General features: G+C 34.4%; 1 protein-coding gene across 6 annotated transcripts in view; it reads right to left on the bottom strand.

The window, feature by feature from the left end:
• ERBB4 (erb-b2 receptor tyrosine kinase 4) overlaps window positions 1-23467 on the bottom strand; it is a 985443-nt gene that overhangs the window by 276768 nt on the left and 685208 nt on the right. For all 6 annotated transcript variants that reach the window (XM_045520468.2, XM_045520469.2, XM_045520470.2 and 3 more), the window contains exons 5-6: window positions 18764-18829; window positions 1207-1325 (exon numbers count right to left, since the gene is read on the bottom strand). In XM_045520468.2, the coding sequence (XP_045376424.1) occupies window positions 1207-1325; window positions 18764-18829 (185 nt within the window). The remainder of the gene's footprint in view (window positions 1-1206; window positions 1326-18763; window positions 18830-23467) is intronic.

Below are 23467 nucleotides of genomic sequence, written 5' to 3'. Positions count from 1 at the left end.
AAAACAATGCAGTGAAAAACTTCTATAAGAAAGTCATGGCCATTGTTGGTGTTTATTGTTGTTACTAGTTTGGGATTGTTAACAACCTGTTCAGTATCCTCCAAACCAAGCTTCCATCCCATGTCTGGTGAGAAGCAAGGGGAATGGTCTCTGTTCAAAACCTGCTGAGCATCTTCCTTATATTTTTAACATTTTTCTTTTATTTCCTCCTTCCTCCCTACTCACTTGTGCAATACATACTTTTATTTCATTAGAGAAGTAGGATAGACAAATTCAGTATTTTGTGACATTAAGAAAAGTGAGAAATTATTATGTTTCTATATCATAACAGCTATAATGTATATTTTGCTTATTTCCAGAATTAAGTACCAATTAAAAAAAATACTCAGTTCTAAATATATATGTGTATTCTCTGAGTATTTGAGAAGGGGAAAAAAAAGAAAATAAATTCCTGTATTCATTTTTAACAACAAAAATAGTTTCTTATTCTACGATTTCTAGCTTAAAATGAAACTAATGTTCTGTGTGTAGCAAATTGCATCAACTATAGCTCACAGAATTGCTTGTATGTATTCAAAAGAACAGAAAGAACTTTATCAGGGATGTCAAAGTGTAATTAAAAAGTGTCCCTGACAAGCTATAAATGTTAATTTTGGGGAAGTAAAAATGTCCTCTTCCAAAATTAAAATCACACAAATTAGCATATAAATTGCTATAAGTGTGCATTTATAAATCTTATAAATTTTGAATAATATTAGCTTGTAAACAATATAAACCATAAAATAGTTAAGTTCATAGAGTCATCTGCTTTAATCTTGAAATTTATATCAAGAAATAAAATGCAGATGCCCCTACTCAGAAGACTAAATGATGCAATAACATAAACAGGTAATCACCATAAATTTTGGAAAGATGCTGTTAGCTTTTTAGAAGATATCCCAGTATGTTCTCCGTCACGTTCTCCAATAAATCTCACTTGTAATATACATTAGAGCAGAAAGAAATAATTCATTTATTAGAATAGAACAATCCTAGTTCATCAATAGCCACGCAGTTAGGGAATGACTTCTAGTAAGGCAGAGCATTTTTCTTAACCCTAATGTGGTAAAATTTGATCTTATCTTTATAGGCTGTTAGAGATTCAATGTCCCTGAGCCAAACCGGGAGGGGGGGCAGGTGAGTGAAGGGGAGAGCTCCCAGACTCACGAAGCAGTCGGTGTCCTTAGGTCCTGAGCAACCTCCAGCACATTCTCGATGACAGCAGTCACTGACGTAGGGCCCGTAGCATCTGCCATCACACTGTTCTGCACATACTGTCCTTGTCACTGCAGAAGACAGAGGTAGGGCCTTGGTCACAGTCAGCCACCAAGAAAAACCTCTAGGCTGATTTGGAGTTACTGAGAGAAGCCAAATCCTTGGAGTAACAATTTACTCAACTCACCCTTGACTCAGTTCAGCAAACATTTACTGAATGAAGTCTGCAGTTGATCAAAATTACTGTACAAAACTCTTCAAAATTAATACATGAATCTGTTCTCAGTTCTTTCTTGTTCCAGCAAATACTCATAGTGCTTTACAAAAATCACACAACTTGCAAGAAAGAATCAAATTTAGAATAACCAAATGAGGCATTTTGGCAGGTTGCGAAAGATGGAGTTAGCAGTGAAGTCAATTTCCCATGTGTACAGTGAGGTTCTAAGGCAGAAACTGTCCCCAGAAATGAATCTAAGATTTTTAGTAGTCAATGCAAAAAGGGACCATAAACTTTTACATGATTCACATTATATCTTAAATTATTTTTATCAGATAGACAAATGATAGATGATAGATAGATAGATAGCAGATAAATAGGTCGATAGATAAACAAAGATAGACAACTGATCTGTAGTCGCACAACTGTTTCTATTCCTGAGATATAAGTGAACTTTCTACAAGATTCCTCAAAAAGAGGGACCTGTGTAAGGAATAGAAAAACATCCGGGAAGGAAGGAAGGAAGGGAGAAAGGAAGGAAGGGGAGAGATGCATTCATAGTGAACACAACAAAAAATTCCATTAGTCTTTTAATATCCTTCAATCCATGCTGACAGCCTCATATTAAGGTATGCTTTAGTAAAATCAATGCTATAGGCTGGACATCAAAACTATAGTATTGAAGGACACATTTCTCCTTATTTCACTTATTCTAAAGAGGCATTTTTAAAGTATTTAGAGAAATGAATTTAACAGCATATGTGTAGTACATCACTTCTTGGCTTCTGTATTTCCACTTCAGCCTTGTTTCTTCCCACCTCTTTGAGAGCATCAAATTTTCCTTCACTGCCACTATAGCAAGCCACAACTCCTTAAACATTCGTATTCCCCAGAGTTGGTCTCCATGATTTTCTTTGGGCTAAGGGTTCATGCCTGGGTGAAAGCATTCACCCCCTACTTTGCATACTAGCTATAGGTAGATGACATCAGATCCAGGTCTGAACTCTGTATTGAGATGCAACCTGTATTTCTCGCTGTCTACAGAAGTCCCCATTTAGATGAACAAAATGGAATGTATCACTTTCCACCCCCACCACTCTTAATTTGTTCCCTTATCTCAATTAGTGATAGCACCATCCATCCAATAGCTCAACTAAAAATTTGGTACATGTTTTCTATTTGTCCTTCCCCCTCACCCTCACTGCTCATGTCTAATAAAAATCTCATGTCCTAGCAATAGATATTTCTCATTATGGTCCCTCCACTTTACTCCAACTTTGCTCTGAAACTTATCTCCAAACTATTACTTAGCCTTCTAAACGATTTCTCAGGTCACAACGAATCCTCTGTGCTGCTCTAAAAGCAATGACTTGGAAGTATGTTGCAATGGGCTATAAATCAGTGATATTTCACAGTATGAAACTTGCTTGCCATCTCTGCATTAAAGGAGTAAACCCTTAGCAAGGGATGAAGGTCCTCCATCTCTGTACTGGCATCTCTCACTCCTCGCACTGTGATCTTCCCATCCAGCCACATGGAAACGTCACTTGTGGTTCCCAGTTCCTTTCACTGCACACAACTGTTATTTTCATTGCCTTTCTACCGTGCATTCCTTCATGCTGAAGAACCCGATCTGTCTTCTCTGTCTAGCAAATACTCATCCATAATATATCCACTTAATGTGCCAATTTTTGCTCTGAAACCTTTTCAGACCCATCTCCATGCTGAGTTAAACTGACACTCTTGCTTCTGAACAAGTAAGCAGATGAAGTTAATACAGGAGTCTATGAGGTCTGAAGACCCAGGCTCAAATTTAAATCCTGTTCTTGTGGTACAGCAAGTTAGCTAACTGCTCTGTCTTTCACGTCACCATTTTTAAGATGGGGTCAGTCTTCATACCTACCTAATGGGACTGAAGATACAAATTGAGAGACAGGTATACAGTGCTTAGCATGGCTTCTGTCCACAGTGCTCAGCAACCGTTAGACGTTATTATTGTACTTCATGTAATACATTGTATTTATTTTTCCCATGTTTTCTCCCCCACCTAAACTATTAGAACAGTTTGTTGAAGTGTATCCTCTTACTCAAGTTTACATCCTTGGTGATTAGTGCAGTGTTTGGCACTTCATACACACTAAATAAGTATCCCCTCCAAGTAAATAAGTAAGTCATATGCTGCCAACTCACTGGAAGCATCTGTTTGTTGAGGGCTTAATGCACTTGTTAGAGGAAAAGGAAATACGTAGAGAAAATATGTAAATAGGTAGGGCACTAGGGAATGAAAATAGACAAATATCAAAATACCAAGAAATAGAGCATATCGAAATGCAAATAACTTAGAATTATTGTTAGTATCTATTATTAGATTTAAACACTCCTTATATTCTGCTGTTGATTATTTCATGATTCCACAGTTTCACTTGGATCTTTTCAATTGAACATGATGATAATATTCATAAAATGCATAATTTTATATACGAACTATATTCTTCCATTGGACATGATTATGTTCCTCCCCATATAATACAATCAACATAAACATCAAACAGTGAGTTTTAAAAAGCACTTGACCTCATCCTCTATCTTGCTTTTATTTTGTAAAAAGAATGTCATATAATACTTCTTATCATAAACATATATAAGATTTCGAAAAAAAACCCCAGATTTTTAGGTCTGGATATGTGAGGGCATACTTGGTATCTGCAATTTGAGTGACATTAGATTTTCAAATAAATAAGTTTCTTCTGTAAGTATTCTAGATGAAAATACTACATAATAAATCATCTTGTCCTGCCCCTTCACCTTCTTTAAGTCTTTGCTCTAATCTCACCTTCTCAGTGAAGTCTACTCCTATTTAGTACTGAATCTGAATCCTTCCCAAACAACTGATTCTTCATGGACTTTTTCTTTCTCTTTCTCACTCTCGCCCCTTCCCTTCCTCCCTTTCTTCATCCTCCTCTTCCCTCCTGTATCTTTGCTATAGCATCAATCACCATCTAACATATTTCATGACTCATCTATTAAACTTACTTTGTTTTTTGGTATTTCCCAACATCTAGAGCTGTACCTGCCATCCACGTAGCATTAACTCCTCATACATTGTACTTAGACTGATGTTCCTTTCTTTTAACCAATTGTTATATTTATTTAGGTGTCCTAATTAGTAATTAATACCATATAAAGGAAACATTTTTAATAGACACTTTTGTAAGGAACAGATTCAAATATAATTCTTCTCTTTCAGATTCAGCAGGGCTCTTTTGATGTATTAAGAGCTGCTAATTGAAGTAACAGATATATGTTAAGTAAGCAAATTATTAGATTTGAAATCCGTGTTATTACAGAACAGTCTATTAATCTGCTTTTAGTTGACAGGCATTGTTTAGCTGGAAAATATCGTGAAGTAAGTCAGCATTCATATTCTATACATCATATCATGTTTTAACTTTCGACACATATGTCCAAGTGTTAATTTCTATTTTTTAACACTATGGAGATTTAAGGTAACTACACAAAATGTTTCAATTTCTCTTTATTTACATACATTGGTCTTTTCTACCAAATGAGGAAATTAATGTAGATAATATTTATAAAAATAATCACTAACTTTATTTTTCTAAATTATTATTCAAATGTTCATGTTAAGATCATTTCTCTTATTGAGTATACTATTTAAATATAAAAACAATGTTAGAAAAGGAATCTAACATAGTGCAACCTTAGGTTTAATAATAATTACTATAATGTGAAGCTTTTAAGACATGTATTTAAATTGTTCAATCATATATGTTAACTTTAAATTTTTCAAAATAGCAATTTCTTTTACACAGTGGTCACATATCTCATTTCCTCAGGACATTTTGATCTTAGAGATGCCACTCCATTTCAGGAACACGCAAAACAGCATTTTGAAGTCATTATTTTTTAAATTTTAATTTACGATATTGAAAGAGAATTATGGAATTGACTTCAAAACTAGTCTATAATTATTTTTTTTAAAAAGGTAAGTGACATTTAATTTGCTATCAGTTTTCACATGCCTAGAATTCAGTAAGCATGAAAAATATTTAGAAATGTTTGACAGATAATAAGTAGCCAAAAGAACAACGCAATAAGCTTAATCTCTAAACAATGATGAGACACTGTTAAGAAACATTTCTTACATTGTTATGTAAGTTTCATTTTCAGAAAGAAAATTCTCCCTCTGTACAATTTATTTAATAGCGCTTGCTGATTAGTAAGCATTACTTACTTAATATGAATTAAACACATCAAACTATACTCACATTTTATTATGATGGAAACAAAACAAAAAACAGATTCTGAAATCAATGAGATAATACACTTAGCTTCCATGGGAACATTAACTTATAATTGCTTTGGTTATATTAATTTCCATCCTTGCTTGACTATTATTTCATCAGAATTTTTCCCCTGTATTTAGTATCTTTCCTAAATTGCTTCATTGGGTGCATTAAAATATTTGGGTTGAATTTTAATTAGCTTATTCATTCGTAGTACATCACTAACTGTGATTGTTTAATAGAAAAGATAAAACCTGGAAAATTAAAATGCTTATTATATTAGGATCAGGAAACTTGAAATTGAGAATAGGGATTCATTCAAAACATCCATGAGACTCAGATGGGCAAAGTTTAAGAGGCCAAGCATTCCATAGTAGTTAAGAGGATACTGCTGAGAGAATATCTATCATCTCAAAACCCCTCAAGTCCTTATAAGTAGCTTTATCAGTATTGCACTAATAAAAACAAGGGCTTAATTACTTCTTTAAACATAATAATGACTACAGTTAAGGTTGCTCCCTTAGAACAAATTAATTTTATTTCAAGAACTTTGTCAATTTATTTATCAAATATTTACTGTTACTTCCTATGAGTTACAAAAAGGACGAAGAATATTCATAAAAGATACAGAACAGAGTACTGATGTCACAGTGACAAAACAAAAAGATCTCTGTTCATTAAAAAATAAATGAAGTAAATTTAGGCAAAGTCTTTATAAGCGACTTCTCCCTGTGTTTTCGCATTCTGCCACTTTCCTCCTCCTCCTCCCCTTTCTCTCCTCCATCTTCCCATCCTCAGACCTTTCTGCTTCTCTTCACTTCCCCTACTCAGGGACTTGGAACTAGGCTCGTATTAGATCATTTAACAGGGTCTTTCAAACTTTAACATGGGGATTCTTGTGTCAATAAAGATTTTGATTTAATCAATATCAGTGGGGCCCAAGACTGTCCATTCCAGTAAGCTCCCAGGTAATGTCACTGCCTACCAGTTCACAGCCATCACTTTGAGTAGCAGGATATAGAGTTCTTAAAAAAAAAAAAAAGCCTCAAAATCACTTAACTCCTATTAAATCAAAATTACTGGCCATGTTCTAGGATTTGATACTTTAATAAGCTCCTTAGGTGATTTCCAATACACAGTCTAGAGCTGAAAACCATTATTTTATCCAGTGAAAATGGGAAAAACTCTAAGTTATTTCTACCATTTGATTGACTATTCTTTGTCTGAAACTTAATCACACAGTGACTGACCTCTTGCTTTAATTTCCTATTGGTGTTGTTAAGCCCTCTGTCACTGATTGGGAGATCACACTGACACAATCAATGTGCAAGCCGGTAGAAAGATTTGGGGAGAAATATTGTTTGGCTAATTCTGAAGGCAAAAATTTCAGGTAGATAAGAGACATGCAGATAACTGTTCCCTTCTTTCAAACAGTAGCTGTTTACGTGAAAAGCATCCCAATTGCATTGCTAAGCACATTTTAAAGTATGCTTATTTTATTTTTATTTCATTCTTTTTCAATTAGTATTCAATGACCTGCACCTCTATGCTGCCTATATTATTTCTGTTTATTGGCCGAATTTCGACAAACTGTGTCCGTGAAACATACTGTGTCCCTTAAATAGCTAGAACTTCAACAGTGTGGTTTTCATGCTAGGCTGTTTTCAGTTACAAACTTGGAGGTTTGAACAAGAAGAAAAATGCCTGGGAGAAAAAGCAGGGGTGATTTGGGTTGAATGTGAAGAAGAATTTATTAACCATTAGAGTGATACAAACACTGTAATGAGCTACTGAATGGGCTTCTTGATTCTTTATTTGTCAGCATTTAAGGGAAATCTCTTCTGGACACTGTAGACATCCACTTAATTAAAGTCAGGGGGCTTGATGAAATGCTCTCCAGAGACCACCTCTAGTTTACAATCCAGTACTTATTCCCATGAATGGTGAAACTGTGACCCCAAAAATGAACGCTTTGGGTTGTGTAACATACTTCTAGACACTACTATCACCAGAATATACTTTAAGTGAGACAAATAAAGCTCACAGACCATCCAGAATACGCATTACTTCTAGGGCACGCTGAAATGCGTAGAAAATCAGGTTTAATGAAATTAACACTAAACTATGCACCACTATTCATTCTCCCAGGGGAGAATAATTGGACACATCTGTGTGTCCAGTGCCAGGAAGACTGTAAGAATCACACAGGAAGATTTAAAATAAAGTTGCCTGGTCCTCTTTCTACATTCTGATTCAGTAAGTCTGGGCGGAGGGGCCAGAAATTTTTTTTTTTTATTGGGAGCCCCAAGGTTTTCAAAAGTAGCCTTTAGAAACCAACACTTCAAAACCTTTGCTCTAAGCCATTCTCTTGTTCTTAGTGAGGCTACTCCAGGAAGGGTAAAGTATTTATTTAGAAGGAAAGGCAGAGATGAAGGTAGGTTCATCTTATCCTACTTAGATGGACTGCTGCATCTTATTCCACCTTAGATCACAGGATAATTAAGACAGTGATTGTTGCCACACAGAGTCAGGCCTCAGGATCCATAAACACTATATCTTGATTTGGACAGGGAAAGAATTTTGAGTTTTAATAATATAGTAATTTATCAGTTATTTTAACCAATGGCATAAGGCTTAATTAATTTTTTTAAAAAAAAGGGCTCTCAGAGAAGATATTTAATTTTTTAAATAATTGAACCTAGCAAACTAAAATTATAAAAATGTATCCGGACTTTCCAAACTACCACAATCATACCCATTTTCATATCACAGAAGAAACTGTAACATTGTCTTTTATCCCTAATTAGTCTGATGATAGTTACTCCGAAGGAACTGACCATTCATGAGGTGTACACCCCCACAGATGTCATAATAGTTTAATCTAAATGCAGTAACTGCTATAGTTCACCTGAAAAACAGCAAATACTTGCAAAGTCCTTACTGAAACTGACATTCAGAGGCAGTTAGTTAAAAGTATGCCCAGTTTTGGCAGCTACTAATCAGGTTTGACCCTTGTCCCAGATAAATCCCTGGTGACCCGTGGGCTACAACATGATAATGTTGTTAGTTATGTCAAATAGGAAAGGAATCTTGTCTAATCTATTCTTCATCACCAGCTGCTTTATTCATTTGTTTAATGAAGTTTTATTCAACCTATTTTTAAAAGACATGCTCAGTGATTCATTAAGGGACCTTAAAGCTGATTTGAAACTACACTCTTGGCCACCAGGGAAATTCTCCCTTATTAATAGGCTATTAACATCAGCAAAGTTTGTTAGTCAGGATTCAAAAAAAAAAAAAATTGCCCTCTTACGTGAACTATAAAAGTATTCTTGAGAGTTGAGAATGAGAATGCGTGTAGTTTTTATTCTTGCACATTCCTTGCAGGACTGTATATACAGATTTCAAGATAATAAGGGAAGTGTATGAATCTGCATAATAAAGCCATAAATAGTATTTTTAAAATGTATTTTTACATTAGAATTGAGCGTTACATCTAACAATACACAATAAATGATGTACGGTGTAAATGGGATAAAGTGATTAAAAAAATGGAATCATCATAACATGGACATGAAACAAACCCAGAAATGAGGAAAAGTTGTCATTCAGCTTTTTAAAATCACCTCCCATTATAGCAGAAAAAAATCTCAGCATACAAACTTGATGAAATACGTACACCCACACGCACATGCACACTGTTGTTTTTGTTTATCCTAGTTCCCTATCCAAAATATTAATAGATGAGAATAAAGAATCTCTCCTACTCAGTGTACATCTGGATGAGTTTCCTTCTGACATTGGTAAAAAAATGCCACTTGCGTAATGAAAATAATCATAAAATATTAAAAGGGAAGACAGACTCTCATCAGATAAGCAATGAATAAATATTTGAACTAATGAATGCTCTTAGACTAAATTTCTCATTTTATAGATGAAGATAAAGGAAATGCCTATGAACAAATCCAAAATGATGTCCGTACATCTCTAAGAGATATCAATACCTCATCAGGGCCTTCCAGGCAGTTTCTAGTTTGTTAATATCACAGCAAAGCCCATCTAATAGTCAATTTGGAAATTCAAATACCAAATGCTGCTCAAATCAAGATGAAATACTACATTTAACTGCGTTAGAAAACTAGCTATTCTCAGCTAAATCAATGTGCTCCTTTCTCATGACAAATTTTTTTCCATCCACGCCCATAATCAGTCACGTTGTTTCTGAGTCAGGTGAATTATGTTCTTTCCTGTTTTACACTGTTCCTGAACTCTAAGTCGCCTAGTCTCATAATACTCAAGTCCAAAGGTTTGCACTGTAAATTCTTTATAGTCTCTCTTCTATAATCAGTCTCTTTCTTTACTGGCCATTTCTTCACAGCCAATACTCAAAACTCTCATCTTTTTAGTATTTTAAATTGTTGGCCAGTATAAAACAACATTTGGGATTCTCTTCAAGTCATATTTTTATAGAAAATAATATATCTATAGATATTAATACAGATTTTATGCATTATTAATATATCGTTGAAAGAAAGTGTCATCTCTCTGATGTGGACAAAACTTTGGACAGCTCTGAAAAATTACAAAAAAAGTCATAATAAAAAGAGTGTAAATTTTTGTTTTTCTTTCCTTTTTTTTAAAATTCTGAAATTATATAAGCAATACATGTTTTTAGAGAACTATGTCGCTATAAATATGCAAAATAAAAATTATTTATTTCCTTACCACAGCAATAACCAATGTCAGTTTTGGGGTGTTTATATGTCTTGTTATAGCTCCATGGTAGTATGACAGTTAAGAGAGCACAAAATACACAACCGAAAGCAATTCAAGACAGTAATTGAGATTGCTTAAGTCTGCATATTTTTAGCCTCACAAGAAATTATCATTCTTTTTAATTTTTACAACCTAATCATTAAAATACTTAATTAAAAATATGTAATTGATTATAAGTGAGGCAAAACACTTTTTTCCAAATTTCTTGTATAAATTTTTAATTCTTTTAAATTTCATTTTAAAATTTTGTTTTAAAAATACAAAACACTATCACCTAGTTCAAATGATCTTTTTCTTCTTGTTTAATTTCTACCTTTTATGTCATGTTTAAAAAGACCATCATCATGACATAACTTTTATCTATATTTTTTAGTACTTTCAGTTATTTCATGCTTTTTAAACTTTTAGTCTACAATCCATTTATAATCTATACTCTATCTGATGCCTGTTAAACTTTTAATGTACAATTCATCTCGTCTTGTTTTATGGTGGGTATCTAACTTTATTTTTTCCATATTGTGGATCATTTGTTTCAAAACTATTTATTGAATAATCTTTGTTTTTGTCATTAAAAATGCTAACTTTTTAAGACCAAATTACTTATAGACTTTAGCTTCTGTCTGGACTTCCTATTACATCCCATTGAGTCAATTCTTTTCTGAAATAATACCATACTGTTTTAATGATCATTACTTTGTAACTTTTTTAATACTTGGGGAAAATCCTTCCATATAGCTCTTCCTTTGAAATGCCTTGCTATTTTATTAACTTTATTTTCCAGAAATACTTTAGACTATTTTTGTTCAATTCAAAATAAAACAAAACAAAACAAAACATTGGGAATTGAATGAAGATGGCTAAATGTACGGCTTGATTTTAGAATTGACATTTTCATAGTATGAGTATTCTCATCTTGGAATATGATAATTCTCCATTCAATTAAGCTTTCTTTTATGTCTTAGTAAAATATTGTGGTTTGACTTTCATTTAAAAATTTTAGTAATTACCTATAAGTGTCAGAGTCTATCTTTCTGCCTTTCATCTCTGCCTCTCCCCTGGCCAATGAAATTAAATACATCTTAAATACATGAAACATCCTCACTGTAGAGACAAATAATCTCCCTGAGAAACAGTTATTTGAGGTCAAGAAATATTCCAATCAGAAAAAAACTTGTAGTTATTCTTGTAGTCATAATGCTCTATCAGTGCCATTATAACAAACGTCATGGCAAAAGGACTTTAGATAAACCAAAAATAGCCATTACTGGGGAGATAGTAATATGTGAAAATGGTGTTTTGGGTCTATCTTTTACAACTTCAGCATACATTAATATAGTGACTATTTCTCTTGAAAATGTCCATGTTAATGGAGAGAAGCAGCCATTATACTATTATAAACTGTCAAATTTAATGCATAAAATTACTGTTGGCTTGAGAAATGGGGTAAGTCTGATACTTAGGGAATTCACATTTACTCTAATATAAGGAGTGAGAATGTGGCTTGACATAAGTACAACTGACAAGCATCCAGTATCCTCTTCTTTTTTTCTTCATCCCACACCATTTACTTACATCTACCTTCAGTGGAATCAATTAAGTCAATAAACAGAAGATGCTTCTCAGATTAATGCAAAGCAGAACTTTCAGGAGGAGATTTTTCTCCAGGCTTGCCCAATTCCCTAACCATGAGAGTGGTAAGCAAGTACTTGCCTTTCTGAGAATGATATCTCACATTTCTTTTTTTCATTCCTTTAGCAAACAGTATGAGTGTTCTGCTCATCAGTGGATACTCTCACGTCATGTGTAGATAATTGTGAAAACTTTTCTTCTATAGTCAAAGATAGTTACTCTAATGACAGTCAACTCTTTTGCTGCATATCACTCAGAATAAATTGTCATTACTACCAGAATAATGCAATTCTTCTAATCATAACATTTCCAGATATTTCTGACTTTTTTTCTCAGTGTCCTCCCACTAAAGCTTTCAAATGTATGGTTCTCACTTTCTAATCTCACTGACAGATGAGCTACTTCTCCCTAACCCACAGTGTGCATTCCTGTGGGGTAAGTGCCTGACATTAAGCTTTTGATTGCAAAGGCATCCAGTCCAAAGACATCCATCTCAAATAAACATATTGCCAGCTGAATGACACAAGTAGTAGTAAAACACCTAGAAAAGTAGGAAGACTGCCCCAGTTATGAAGTTCCCCTTTTAAAAAGCTTGAGGTAACCTAAATAACTAACATTTTTTAAGTGACCCCACTTTTCCACTCCCACACCCAAATTCCTGAGTTAGTGGACAGCTAGGACTACATCTCCAGTCTCCTGATGCCCCAAGTTCAGTATTCTGTTTGACCTTTTCAAACATTCCTCATCTTGTCTTGTACCCAGAGCATTTCCAGAGAGTAAGCACAATTTTACAGACTTCCGTCACACCCGTTGAGCCTTCAGCGTGGCATTAAATGATACCTCCTGAATCACATTAAACTGTATTATATAGAGCATTTCATATTATATCCCATAGTTAAAATGAATGTCCCTTTCTTTAAATCCTTGAGAAAGATCATTGAACTACTACAAATACTATCAACTTACCTCAAAATGAACGGCATACTAGGAGAGACTTTTTTTTTCTCATTTTCTACAAGTAAATATTGGGTCACTTTTAGAAATGTTTAGATGGGCATAATTCTAGAAATGTATGCAAATAATCAGTCTACCGTAGTGTTTCCCTGAACTTTACAATATCTCTAGAAACTATGAATCCCAAAAAGGAAAAAAAAAAAAAAAAGGAAATAATTGAAATCAATAAGAAGGCTTATGGACATGCAAAGTTATTAGTAAAATACAAGGATTTTAATTAAAGATGCTGGCTTTTAACAAAGGCTGGCTGTTACCATGATTGATCCAGCCTGCTGGCTCAGCTCTTTCTCTCTTCCCCGTTAGCCCCCACTTGCTTTTCTCTGCTCTAACTGGATATTTGCTACAATGGCACTTCTTTTTTAAACAGTATTTGTTCCACAAAGATTGTAAATACAATTACACTTTAGATAAATTGTACGTGTATGCATGTATGTGGGTATAATTAGTATATCGTTTTCTAATTTGTCATTTTGGTTTTACAAGCTACAGAAAGCTTTTGGAAATTTCATGGGAAAAAGCACAATTTAGTTTTGAATTGTGACCTTTTCTTGCTCAAATTCTGAGCAACAAAAATATCTAAATATTTTCTTAGTTTTCAATATTCACTTCAAAGAAGTTCTAGATATATTTTAGAATGAAAGAATGTATAGATAGACAGACAGACATTTCTAAGCTTTGCCCTAGAAGTGAATAGAATCCCACTAGAATGCCATTAGATCAGAAAGTTTTAATATATTGAGACTACTGAAAGTAAAATTGTTCATGTACAAGTATAATAAATTACTGAGAAAAATGCTAAATAATTTCCAAATTTTCCTAAAATGTTCTATAATGTCTATATAACAATATAGACATATTAAAAACAATAACATATACAATAAATAACATAAATTGTTGTTGGAACAAGTTTTTATTTTGCCAATATGGTAACACCCTCCATTCACAAGTATCTATCCCAGAACAAATACACTGCTTGCATTAATTTTAATGTTATTTGATTTTTAATTAAAAAATATTTTGAGGTAATCTACCTGGGAAGAATAGTGTAGAAGTAAGGGATGAATTCCCCTAGAAGGTTTCCTTTGTTTAAAATGATGCCTTAGCTTTAATCAGTTCAATGAACGTTTCAGTGGTCAGAAGTATATCTGTTCATTCCAGTAGTAGAAACATGCATTTTTTCATTAATTCTCTTGATGTGATATTTTAGTTGAAGAGGCAAACAATTTTTTAACCTATTGTCAAGTGCACTTATATTTTTCAATTAGTTTCTAAGCAAGGAATGCCACTTACAAAGCAGCTTAGAAGACTGAAGAGTATACTGAGTGGTAATCAGCTGAGAAAATGTTATACAACCAGCAGTTAAAGACAATTATGCTGACATTTTATCCATGTTATAATGTGTATCTCTAGTTTATTCCTTTCCAAGACCAAATAATATACCCTAAAAGAAAAAGACAATTATAACTACTTTAATGTAAAACGTGTAAGGTTGAGGGACTCCAACTGTAATATTTTGATACATGCTCCCTCCACCCTCTAAAACACAGTTCCTAACTGAGAGGACAAAAGAAATACGTAAAATGAAGCCACCACCCAGTCTGATCTTAGGAGCCTGGAGAAAGCCGGCCTGATACTGGGTTTAAAGATAAAAAAAGGACACGCAGTATCTATTTTAAATGAGATAAGTGGGCTTCATGTATCTTGCACTCTGTCCCTTTAATCATTATTATTTATTTCTTAAAGCTTAGTCTCTCTCACACCTAAACCTATGGCGCTCAGACCTTAGGACTCAGTTCTCATGAATAGAGAGAGTTGTCATTCTTACCAGTAAGCCCGCTAAATAATACTACTATAAGCTTCAGACTTCACACGGCAGATAAGTTTGTCTCTCCTGACATGAGTACATTAATCCACTGAATCAATTTACTTAAGCTGTGCTATGGAGCAATGCGGCCACGATTTAACTGAGCTTAAAAGCACTTTCAAGTTTGAGTCACTGCTCTGTGTATAACACAGCTCTCTGTACTCCTTCCTAAGTTCTGTTTTGACCTTTGGCAAATACATGAAAAGTATTTGCGTTAGGTTTATAGGGTCGTGATGCTCTAAGATCAAAAAGGATTTAAAACGAATGAATTTAAGTTACTTTAGGAAATTAGACTCATGAGTAAAACAGTAGGAATGGAACACCTGGCTAGATTCTACAAGCACAATTTACCTACTTTAAATTTTATAAAATTCTTTAGGCTGTCTAAGTTTTTGGTTTTTGGTTTTTGTTTTTGTTTTTTGGGGGGGTTGTTTAGAAAAGTATTTTAATTTTTAGAAAATTTTAGGAAAAAATATTAAATAGCTGCTGGTTCCAGTGTTTAGAGTCTGAACATTATTAAATGCTATAGAGGAACAATGACACACTTCAGTTTTTCAACATGTAATCAAAACTAACTGCAGCAACCAAACCAGTACACAAAATAAATTGCAAACATGTTACCCAAGTTCACTAAAATTTAAAAAATGTGTTTATAGGTATTCATGGTGAGCTACTGTCCATAGTGCTGGGGGAGAAGAAATTTTCCTCTACCCTTCTAGGTTCTTCTGACTGGCCTAAGAATTATATTATACACGAGGTATAGATTAACAGGAGAAAATCAAACAAATGTTTTAAAACATGTAGGAGAGAACCAAGAGAACAGAGGAACTCACGGAAATGGCCAAAACTCTCCCTTTAAACACCATCTTTAGCTAAAGACAAAAGAGGATGTTGGGGAAAGTGGTTTGGGACATCAAAAGGGAAGAAGCCAATCGACATGAAGATAGAAAAGCAAATGTTTGGTACACAAATGTTTGCTGGGCCACACAGAGACAAGGTGACCCAGAGAGGAACTGTATCAAGCAGACTGTGCCGAGTTCCTCCCTGTTTACACACCTAGTTCGTACTACGGTTATCTATGCTGGGGGCTCCCTTCCGGGAGAATGTTCTACCCACATTATTTTAGGCAGTTACGGGAAAGGTCAAAGGTTCTTTCAGGCCTTAAAAATAATCAGCCTAAATTAATCTTCATGCCAGAGAGGCACAGTTTGAGGCATCAAATTTTGTCCCCTTACAATAGTAAGCTGTTAATTTATTCACACTCTCCATTTCACTAAATCTGTAAAGACAAAAAAGCCCTCTTCCTTGTTTCTTCTTTTTAAAACTTCTGACCCCTACAGACCTCCCTTCAAGCTCACCATTCCTGTAACCAGCATTTTTGTTTTCTCGTATCTCTATTCAGAGATGTTCTCACTCTGATCACCACTCTTTGCTTCATTTCACCCTGAAGAGTCATTCATTTTCATAGACTCGTTCTCCCGGAGCCTGAATCATTTATTTGTTTTTACCATGACATCTTGCCATTTAGTGACACAGAGTACAATTCCTGGCATGTTTGCTGTTTTAGGAGTAAGCACCTGAAGGAAGATGCCAGCATTGATATGATGTGTTGAATGGAATGTAGTCTTAGTTTGCTTGGCTAAGCTGTGGGGCTGTTAAGTGCCTCTACCCTTCTTCCCTGATATATGGAAAGTCTCAAAGAATGATTATCCATGAAAAAAAAAAGAAAAAAAGAAAGAAAGTACTTGGTGAATCATGAAGTTGAATTCCTCCAGAGACGCCCTCACTAAAGTGAATTTTACTTCAGTCATAAGGAAAGAAATCATTTGTAAATGACATAATATCTTGTCTTTCAGATCCTAAAATGTACTTTTGTTCGGTCAGTCAATAAAAACAGAATAATTTCAAAACCATGCAAAGCCTGTTTTCTGATTTTTAAAAAAATCCATCAGGGTTCAGAGATAAGTGCATCTCAAGTGAGCCTAAAAGTAAATAATATATTTTATGTAATAGAAGAGCCATCTAAAGGAATCCTGGAAACTTTTACATTTTTTTGGAAAAAATTTTGATCATAGATGTTACCTCTCTACGGAATCTCTGGGGGTCTAATATCTCTACGAATCTCTTACGAGGTCTAAGTCTCAAGATCTCTGGCATACTTCTAAAATTCATGTCTTGCAATAAGTACATCTTTGAGTGGTTTCAAAATACATTTTGCCTTAGGATGTTGGGCTCTTTCAATATGGATAAGTAATTTACCTTTCAAATAGCTCAAAGGGTAGAAGTGCAGCTGGACCTCAGGAAGACCAGAGAACCAGGAGGTAAAATCTGTCAAAAATTGCTTCTCTCTCCAATTTTTTGCCTCTGCATGGCTGATTTATTCTTTTGTATCACTGAGGACTGGTTATTCTGGCTTCTCAGTAATACACATGCTTCAAAAATGGAAACCTCAACTAGGTTTAATCTTTCTTCAAGTTTCTAAGATAGTGTAACCAGCACCTTTGGATCCCAAGTTAAAATTCTCTGGGGAGAGAATCTGATTGGCCTAGTCTGGTTCAATATCTATTATAGGATTTCTTAACCTTTAGTATTATTCATATTATTAACATTTTGTGCTGAATTTGATTCTTTGGGAGGGTGGAGTCAGGCTCTCCTGTACCTTGTAGGATGCTGTTAAAACATTGTATCCAATATCATAGCGAATGTATTTCACACAGTAATCTAATCTTACTTTAGAATCCTGCTTAAAATTCCTGTCAAGACATTGCTGCCGTAAAACATTGTTTCTATTAAATAAGTTAATTCATGTCTACACTTTCATCCAACAGTGTAACACATTTCCACAATATCTAATATTTGTGTGTTCAATTTTTTAATGACATTTTCTATGTGTCTTCTATGCTAAAAAAAGACATATATTTCAAATAGCCACCACACTGTTTTCTGTTTATTATTTCAGCCGTTGTTATTACAGGAGGAACAAAAGTCTTTACATTTATATACAGCATTTTGTTTTTCCTGTTTAAAGAAAACATTTATCCTTAAAATTAGTAAAAATTCAGTGCTGATCTAAGTGCCATGTCTTTAAGAATGTTAAAACATTAGATATTTGTCTTTATATTCAGTATAATTTGTTTTTGTCTTAGCAGTGATGATGATGATCTCTCATATTTTAATGACTAATACAGGAAACAATACACACTAAAGGGAAGATACATTGTGATTTAATAGTGAATCTATAGTCGTAATTCATAGTTTATATCTCTGTGCCTAGAACAGAGTGGGTTCACAGTGCCCTGTTCCGTTCTTTTTTTCTTTCTCCAGTGACTGAATGGTGATGTAACCATTTGGAAAAAATACTGAAATATTCAGTTAACCTGAAATTCAGTTAATTATCATTTTGTACATATCTGGATTTCCTACTTCCTCTGATGTACAGAGTCTGAAGTCATAGTTAATATCACCACATTTGTGTTGTTGATATCATTAATCTAGAAACCCCAAAGAAATACAAGAAGCAATGTGGTATTATGTTTCATTTGGAAGCAATGAAGTTAGGCAGTTTACTTGGATAGAAGCAGATCTACTACAAAAAGGCAAAAGCTCATTTTCATGATTCTGATCACCAGAAGTGTGAAAAGCTGCAGTTATTAACATTGCTTGACCATTGCATGCCTACGCTTTTCAATGTTGAACACTTACAAGTCTGACAATGATTTTCTGTGGGTCCCCAGCATCGGCCAGTACAGGACTTATGGCAACGCCCACCTGTAGAGCAGGAAAAAGCACACACATTATAATCTTTCACACTGACTAGGAGTTAACTCCTCCAAGGCAATATTCTTGCTTCTTTATGAGGATTTTTATGTCATACTAAAGTTGAAACACAGATCATAATAAAGTGCCCACTTTAAGTAGTAAAACCTGAATGGCAAATACATGTGAAGCTGAAATACAATCTCTTGATATTCAAAATTGTCTCATCATTTACAAGAAAAGAAAATACATGAATTTGTAAATTTTCCTAGACAGAAGTAAATATTTACATGAAATAAGTTTCACTGTGACTACTGAATGTTTTTATTCTATTGATCTATTCTAATTGATATAATTTCAAAACTGCATGGCTTATTAATACCAACAGATATTAAAGAATTAAATCAACAGTTAAAAAGAAGTTGAAGTCTATGAAAGTGAGACTATATTACAAATGTATGATAAATCATCAGAAAAAAAGATTATGTACATAATTTAGGTTATTTTTTTGTTAAAGTATATCGTGTCTTTAAAAAATGTTTGAGGTATAATTGATGTACAATATTATATAAGTTTCAGGTCTACAACAAAATGATTCACAATTTTTAAAGGCTATATTCCATTACTATAAAACGTTGGCTATATTCCTGTGGAGGTCGTCAAGAGGTTGTGACTGCCCGTTGACTTGTGAGCGGAACCCGGGTCATCGGAGGCATCTTGCCTCTTCCCCTGTCCTTGAAATCTATGTCCCTTCAACTATTCCCATGCTAGCAGCTGTTTCAAGGACATAGCCTTGAGAGAGTAAGGTGTTGTTGAGACCATCTGGACTGAATAAGTGATGGAACCCAGTTAAGATCTCTATATAAACTTTAAGATTCTGGCAGGCGAATGCTGAGGTCTAGTCATCTTGCTGCTGCTCAAGATAAGTCTCACACATAAGTCCCCTTGCTTATTAAACCTGTCACCTGCTGATCTGGAGTGGTCTGCTTTTTCCTTTGGTCTCTCCTTGTCCTTTGTGTACAGGGGTCAATGTGTGAACCAACATTTTTATATAAATATTTCAAGCATTTAAAACAGCTATAGTTTTAGAAAGCTTAATTTCAATTATTTCATGTCTTCTTCTAAAATTTTTGTTGCTACCACCTTCATTTTCAAATAAGAGCCTTTATCTCCTGCAGTGTCATCTTCCTTTTAAGGACTATGCTGCTATGGGTATTTGCTTTTGCAAATATAGTTGTCCCACAGAGAAATTCCCTAAAAGCTCAACAAAACAATATTAGCTAGAAGAAATCATGTGTAATGACTTTCTTTGAAGTTTGCTTCTGAATCTCATCGTTTCACTCTAAAATTTTGTGGGTAGAAGGGTATGGAATGGGTTTATTTTTAGAGAAAAGTGGACATGAAAATCTACCAAAAATGAAAGCTCTTTATAATATACTTCTTATGATACCTTCTCTGTTATTCTTCCAATATGAATTGTGAGTGAGTACATACCTACTTCAAGATGTTTATTTTAACACAGTTAATCATGTTGTACAAACCATGAAGTAGGGTTTATTAAGCGTTTCTGTTTCCATCTTTCCTTGACCCACAGTTTTTAACTCTTCCTCTTGGAAGTTCTTACAACTGGGGCAGCTTTCCTTTAGTCTCTCCTAATGAGACTGGCTGAGAGAACCTAGTACATTAAATGCTTTCACAGTTAAGGAACAAATTCAGCAGGTACCCTTTCTTGGGCTGAATCTCACACTGTCCTAATGGTCTACTCTTCTGCAAGTGAACAGTACTATTTCCAAGTTAGTATAACACATAAACTCAATCCCAGTCAGCCTCTTAAAAGTATCAGTATCCTGGCCACAACAGAGTTTATTTAAAGCAATTCTGTTTGTGAAGCCCTGTGCTGACATCACCAGCGTATAATATCCTGTCACTCTACCATCTGTTTATTTAGATCCAAACACATTATAACTACATAATGCAAGCTCATTCTAGCTGACAGGAAAAGGACTCCATCTGGCCTGAACAATATAACTTTAATCAGTGATAATGATAATTATTATTAAAAACCTACTGGAGTTCTTTTGTATAAAGCTAATAAATTTAAATTGATTTATACCAGCGGAAATTAGAAAGGACTGTGAGACAAAATGGAAAGCAATGAAAACTTTTTCTGAGACCAAACTTTTTTATGAGAAAGTAGCTAATGTTAATGTGTTTCTTTAGGTGTGTTAAAATCCTATAAACCGGCCCATTAAGTAGTCTGTTAATTGGAGATATCTGAAGCAGAGGATGATCTACCATTTAATCTATGACTTCTCTAATTGTGTTTGGGCCTAATAAAATATTTAGCTTTATTCATTGTGGCCAAACTACTGTCAGTAGTTGTTAAAACAAAATGCTGAGTAACATTAGACATGTTAATACTCTCAATGATCCCCTTTAATTGGATTATGGATTTTTTACCTTCTTATTCTTGCAGTTTTGATTTAGCATCTCAAGACCTACTCCCGTATCAAATATAAAAAGAAATATTATTAGAAATTCTGTTTATGATTCTTGCCAATTATCATGGCAAGACTCACCCAGTTGGGTACCCAGTGTAGTAACCCCTCTTAGACACACACACACACACACACAAAGTTTAAATAATTCAACCTTGACTGTCTAAATGCTGTTAAGAGATTTTGTTTGGTAGTTTTCACTTTTCATTCATATTTAAACAGAAATATCAATTACTCCTATAAGAGAAAGCCAACAACTGCTTCTTTTCTAGGATTTTACTCAGACTTATATTCCCTCCACCCCTTTTGAAAACCAAAAGGAGGTAATCCCTTGGCCCACACAATTCAGAGTTCTATTACTACAAATGTGCTGGAGGACCGTGAATCGAATCTGCTTCCATCAGTGATGCTCATTCTGGCCTGCCCTTCATTTCACTGTCTCTAGAGCTTTGAGGCTTTTGAAATATGCTCAGGCATTCAGTTCAGTTTTGGTCTCCCAAACTCGGTGCTGTATCTCACTCATGCTAACACTATTCTCACTGAGATGTTGCAATTAAGTAAATGTTAAAATATCTGACCAAGATCTCTGACTGCACTGGAGATAGTTCCGAATTAATGCATTTGCCACACCTTCACACTTGCAACCTTGGTTTGATTCTTGAAGATAACTGGGTCATTTATTCTTACGGACTATGATGTTTAACATTTAAAAAAAATCTGTTTTTGGCTTTTTGTTTCCCAAAACAAATTTCTGCTGCCCAGAAGTGTTTCCTTAGTAATTATCTATCTAGAATTAGAAAAGGAAACTACAAACTTTTTTTCCTACTTTCCTTTCTTCCATCCATCTGTAATTATTTCTTCAGTACTGTCTACAACTGTGTGTCAGGAATTACGTTAAGTACTGGAGTTAAGCTGAAACAGACATAGTTACTGTTCCAACACAATTCAGAATTAATTTAGTCTTACTATGAAGGGAAAAGGTTTTGACTACTCTATATCTAATATTCACCCTCTATGAGTTTAAAGAAAGAAGCCAGTAAATCTGAATTTTCGACAGTCCCCTAGCTCAGGAAACAAGAGCTGGACAAAGCTGGGTTGAGCTGGACCATTTCCAGTGTAATGCCTGGTAGCTCCGAAGTCCACTACATCCTTTATACATGATTTATCTATGTGACATCTAAAATGGGGTCAGCCCAGAGCACTGCAGTGAGGCAGATAAAAATGGACACTGAAAGGTCCCTTGTTTGTATCCCAACAGAAAGAGAAATACTTTATCTATGGCTCAGTATCTTACTGGAATGTTCTTTCTGTCTTCTACTCTCAGGTGTGCAGTACCTCAGGAGGCTTGATTTCATGGGGAAAATTTCACTAATATTTTAGTGTGAATGAGTTTTATAAACTACTTCTCTAGCAGTATGTTTTTAAAAACAGAAAAAAGCAATTAGTCAAATACTAGCCTATATAAATGGGAGAAATGATTTGGGGGCATTGAGACCGCCAGTGCTGTCCAAATCTGCTCTTTTCCATGCTTCAATCTGCTTCATAATTTTTTTCCCATTGTTTATTGTGATAATTCTTTTAAAACTATATGAGAAAATGTCACATAAAAATGAGAATCTGGCATTTCCATTCGGCTTAGTGATAGCACAGTTATTTAAATTAATAATTCTACCTCCTGTCGTTCTGACTCAAGTGAAGAGATTAAATATAAATGAAAACAAAAATTTAAACAAATATTTATGTCACTTCAACAACTAACTTAAAAATAAGTGGTGATTAGTGCACACCAGCATTATTTCAATTCCCAGGTAATCACCTCCGCTTTGACAAGGCATTATTAATCACAGAAGTTAGCAAATACAGCCAAGTTCATCTTTTATGCTCGTCCATCAGATGCTACTAAAATTGTAGCTTTTGTGTTCTTTTCTTAGGAGCTAGAGCCCCTGAGCCAGTTTGATAATTTTAAGAGTTATAAATTCACACTAGAAGTTTTGCTTGTTTGTGGAACTGCCTGACAGCAGAGATGGGATTTAATATGGACCCCTGCACTGTTTTCCGCAAGTAATATGCCAGGACAGTTGAAGAGTTACAAAATATGAAGTCACTGGCAACCATAAAAGATTATATCCTCATACTGCCTCTAGCCAAAGGC

This window comes from Camelus bactrianus, chromosome 5 (genome assembly GCF_048773025.1).
Source record: "Camelus bactrianus isolate YW-2024 breed Bactrian camel chromosome 5, ASM4877302v1, whole genome shotgun sequence".
NCBI classification, from domain to species: Eukaryota; Metazoa; Chordata; class Mammalia; order Artiodactyla; family Camelidae; genus Camelus; species Camelus bactrianus.
This window is presented reverse-complemented; position numbering and strand designations above follow the sequence as displayed.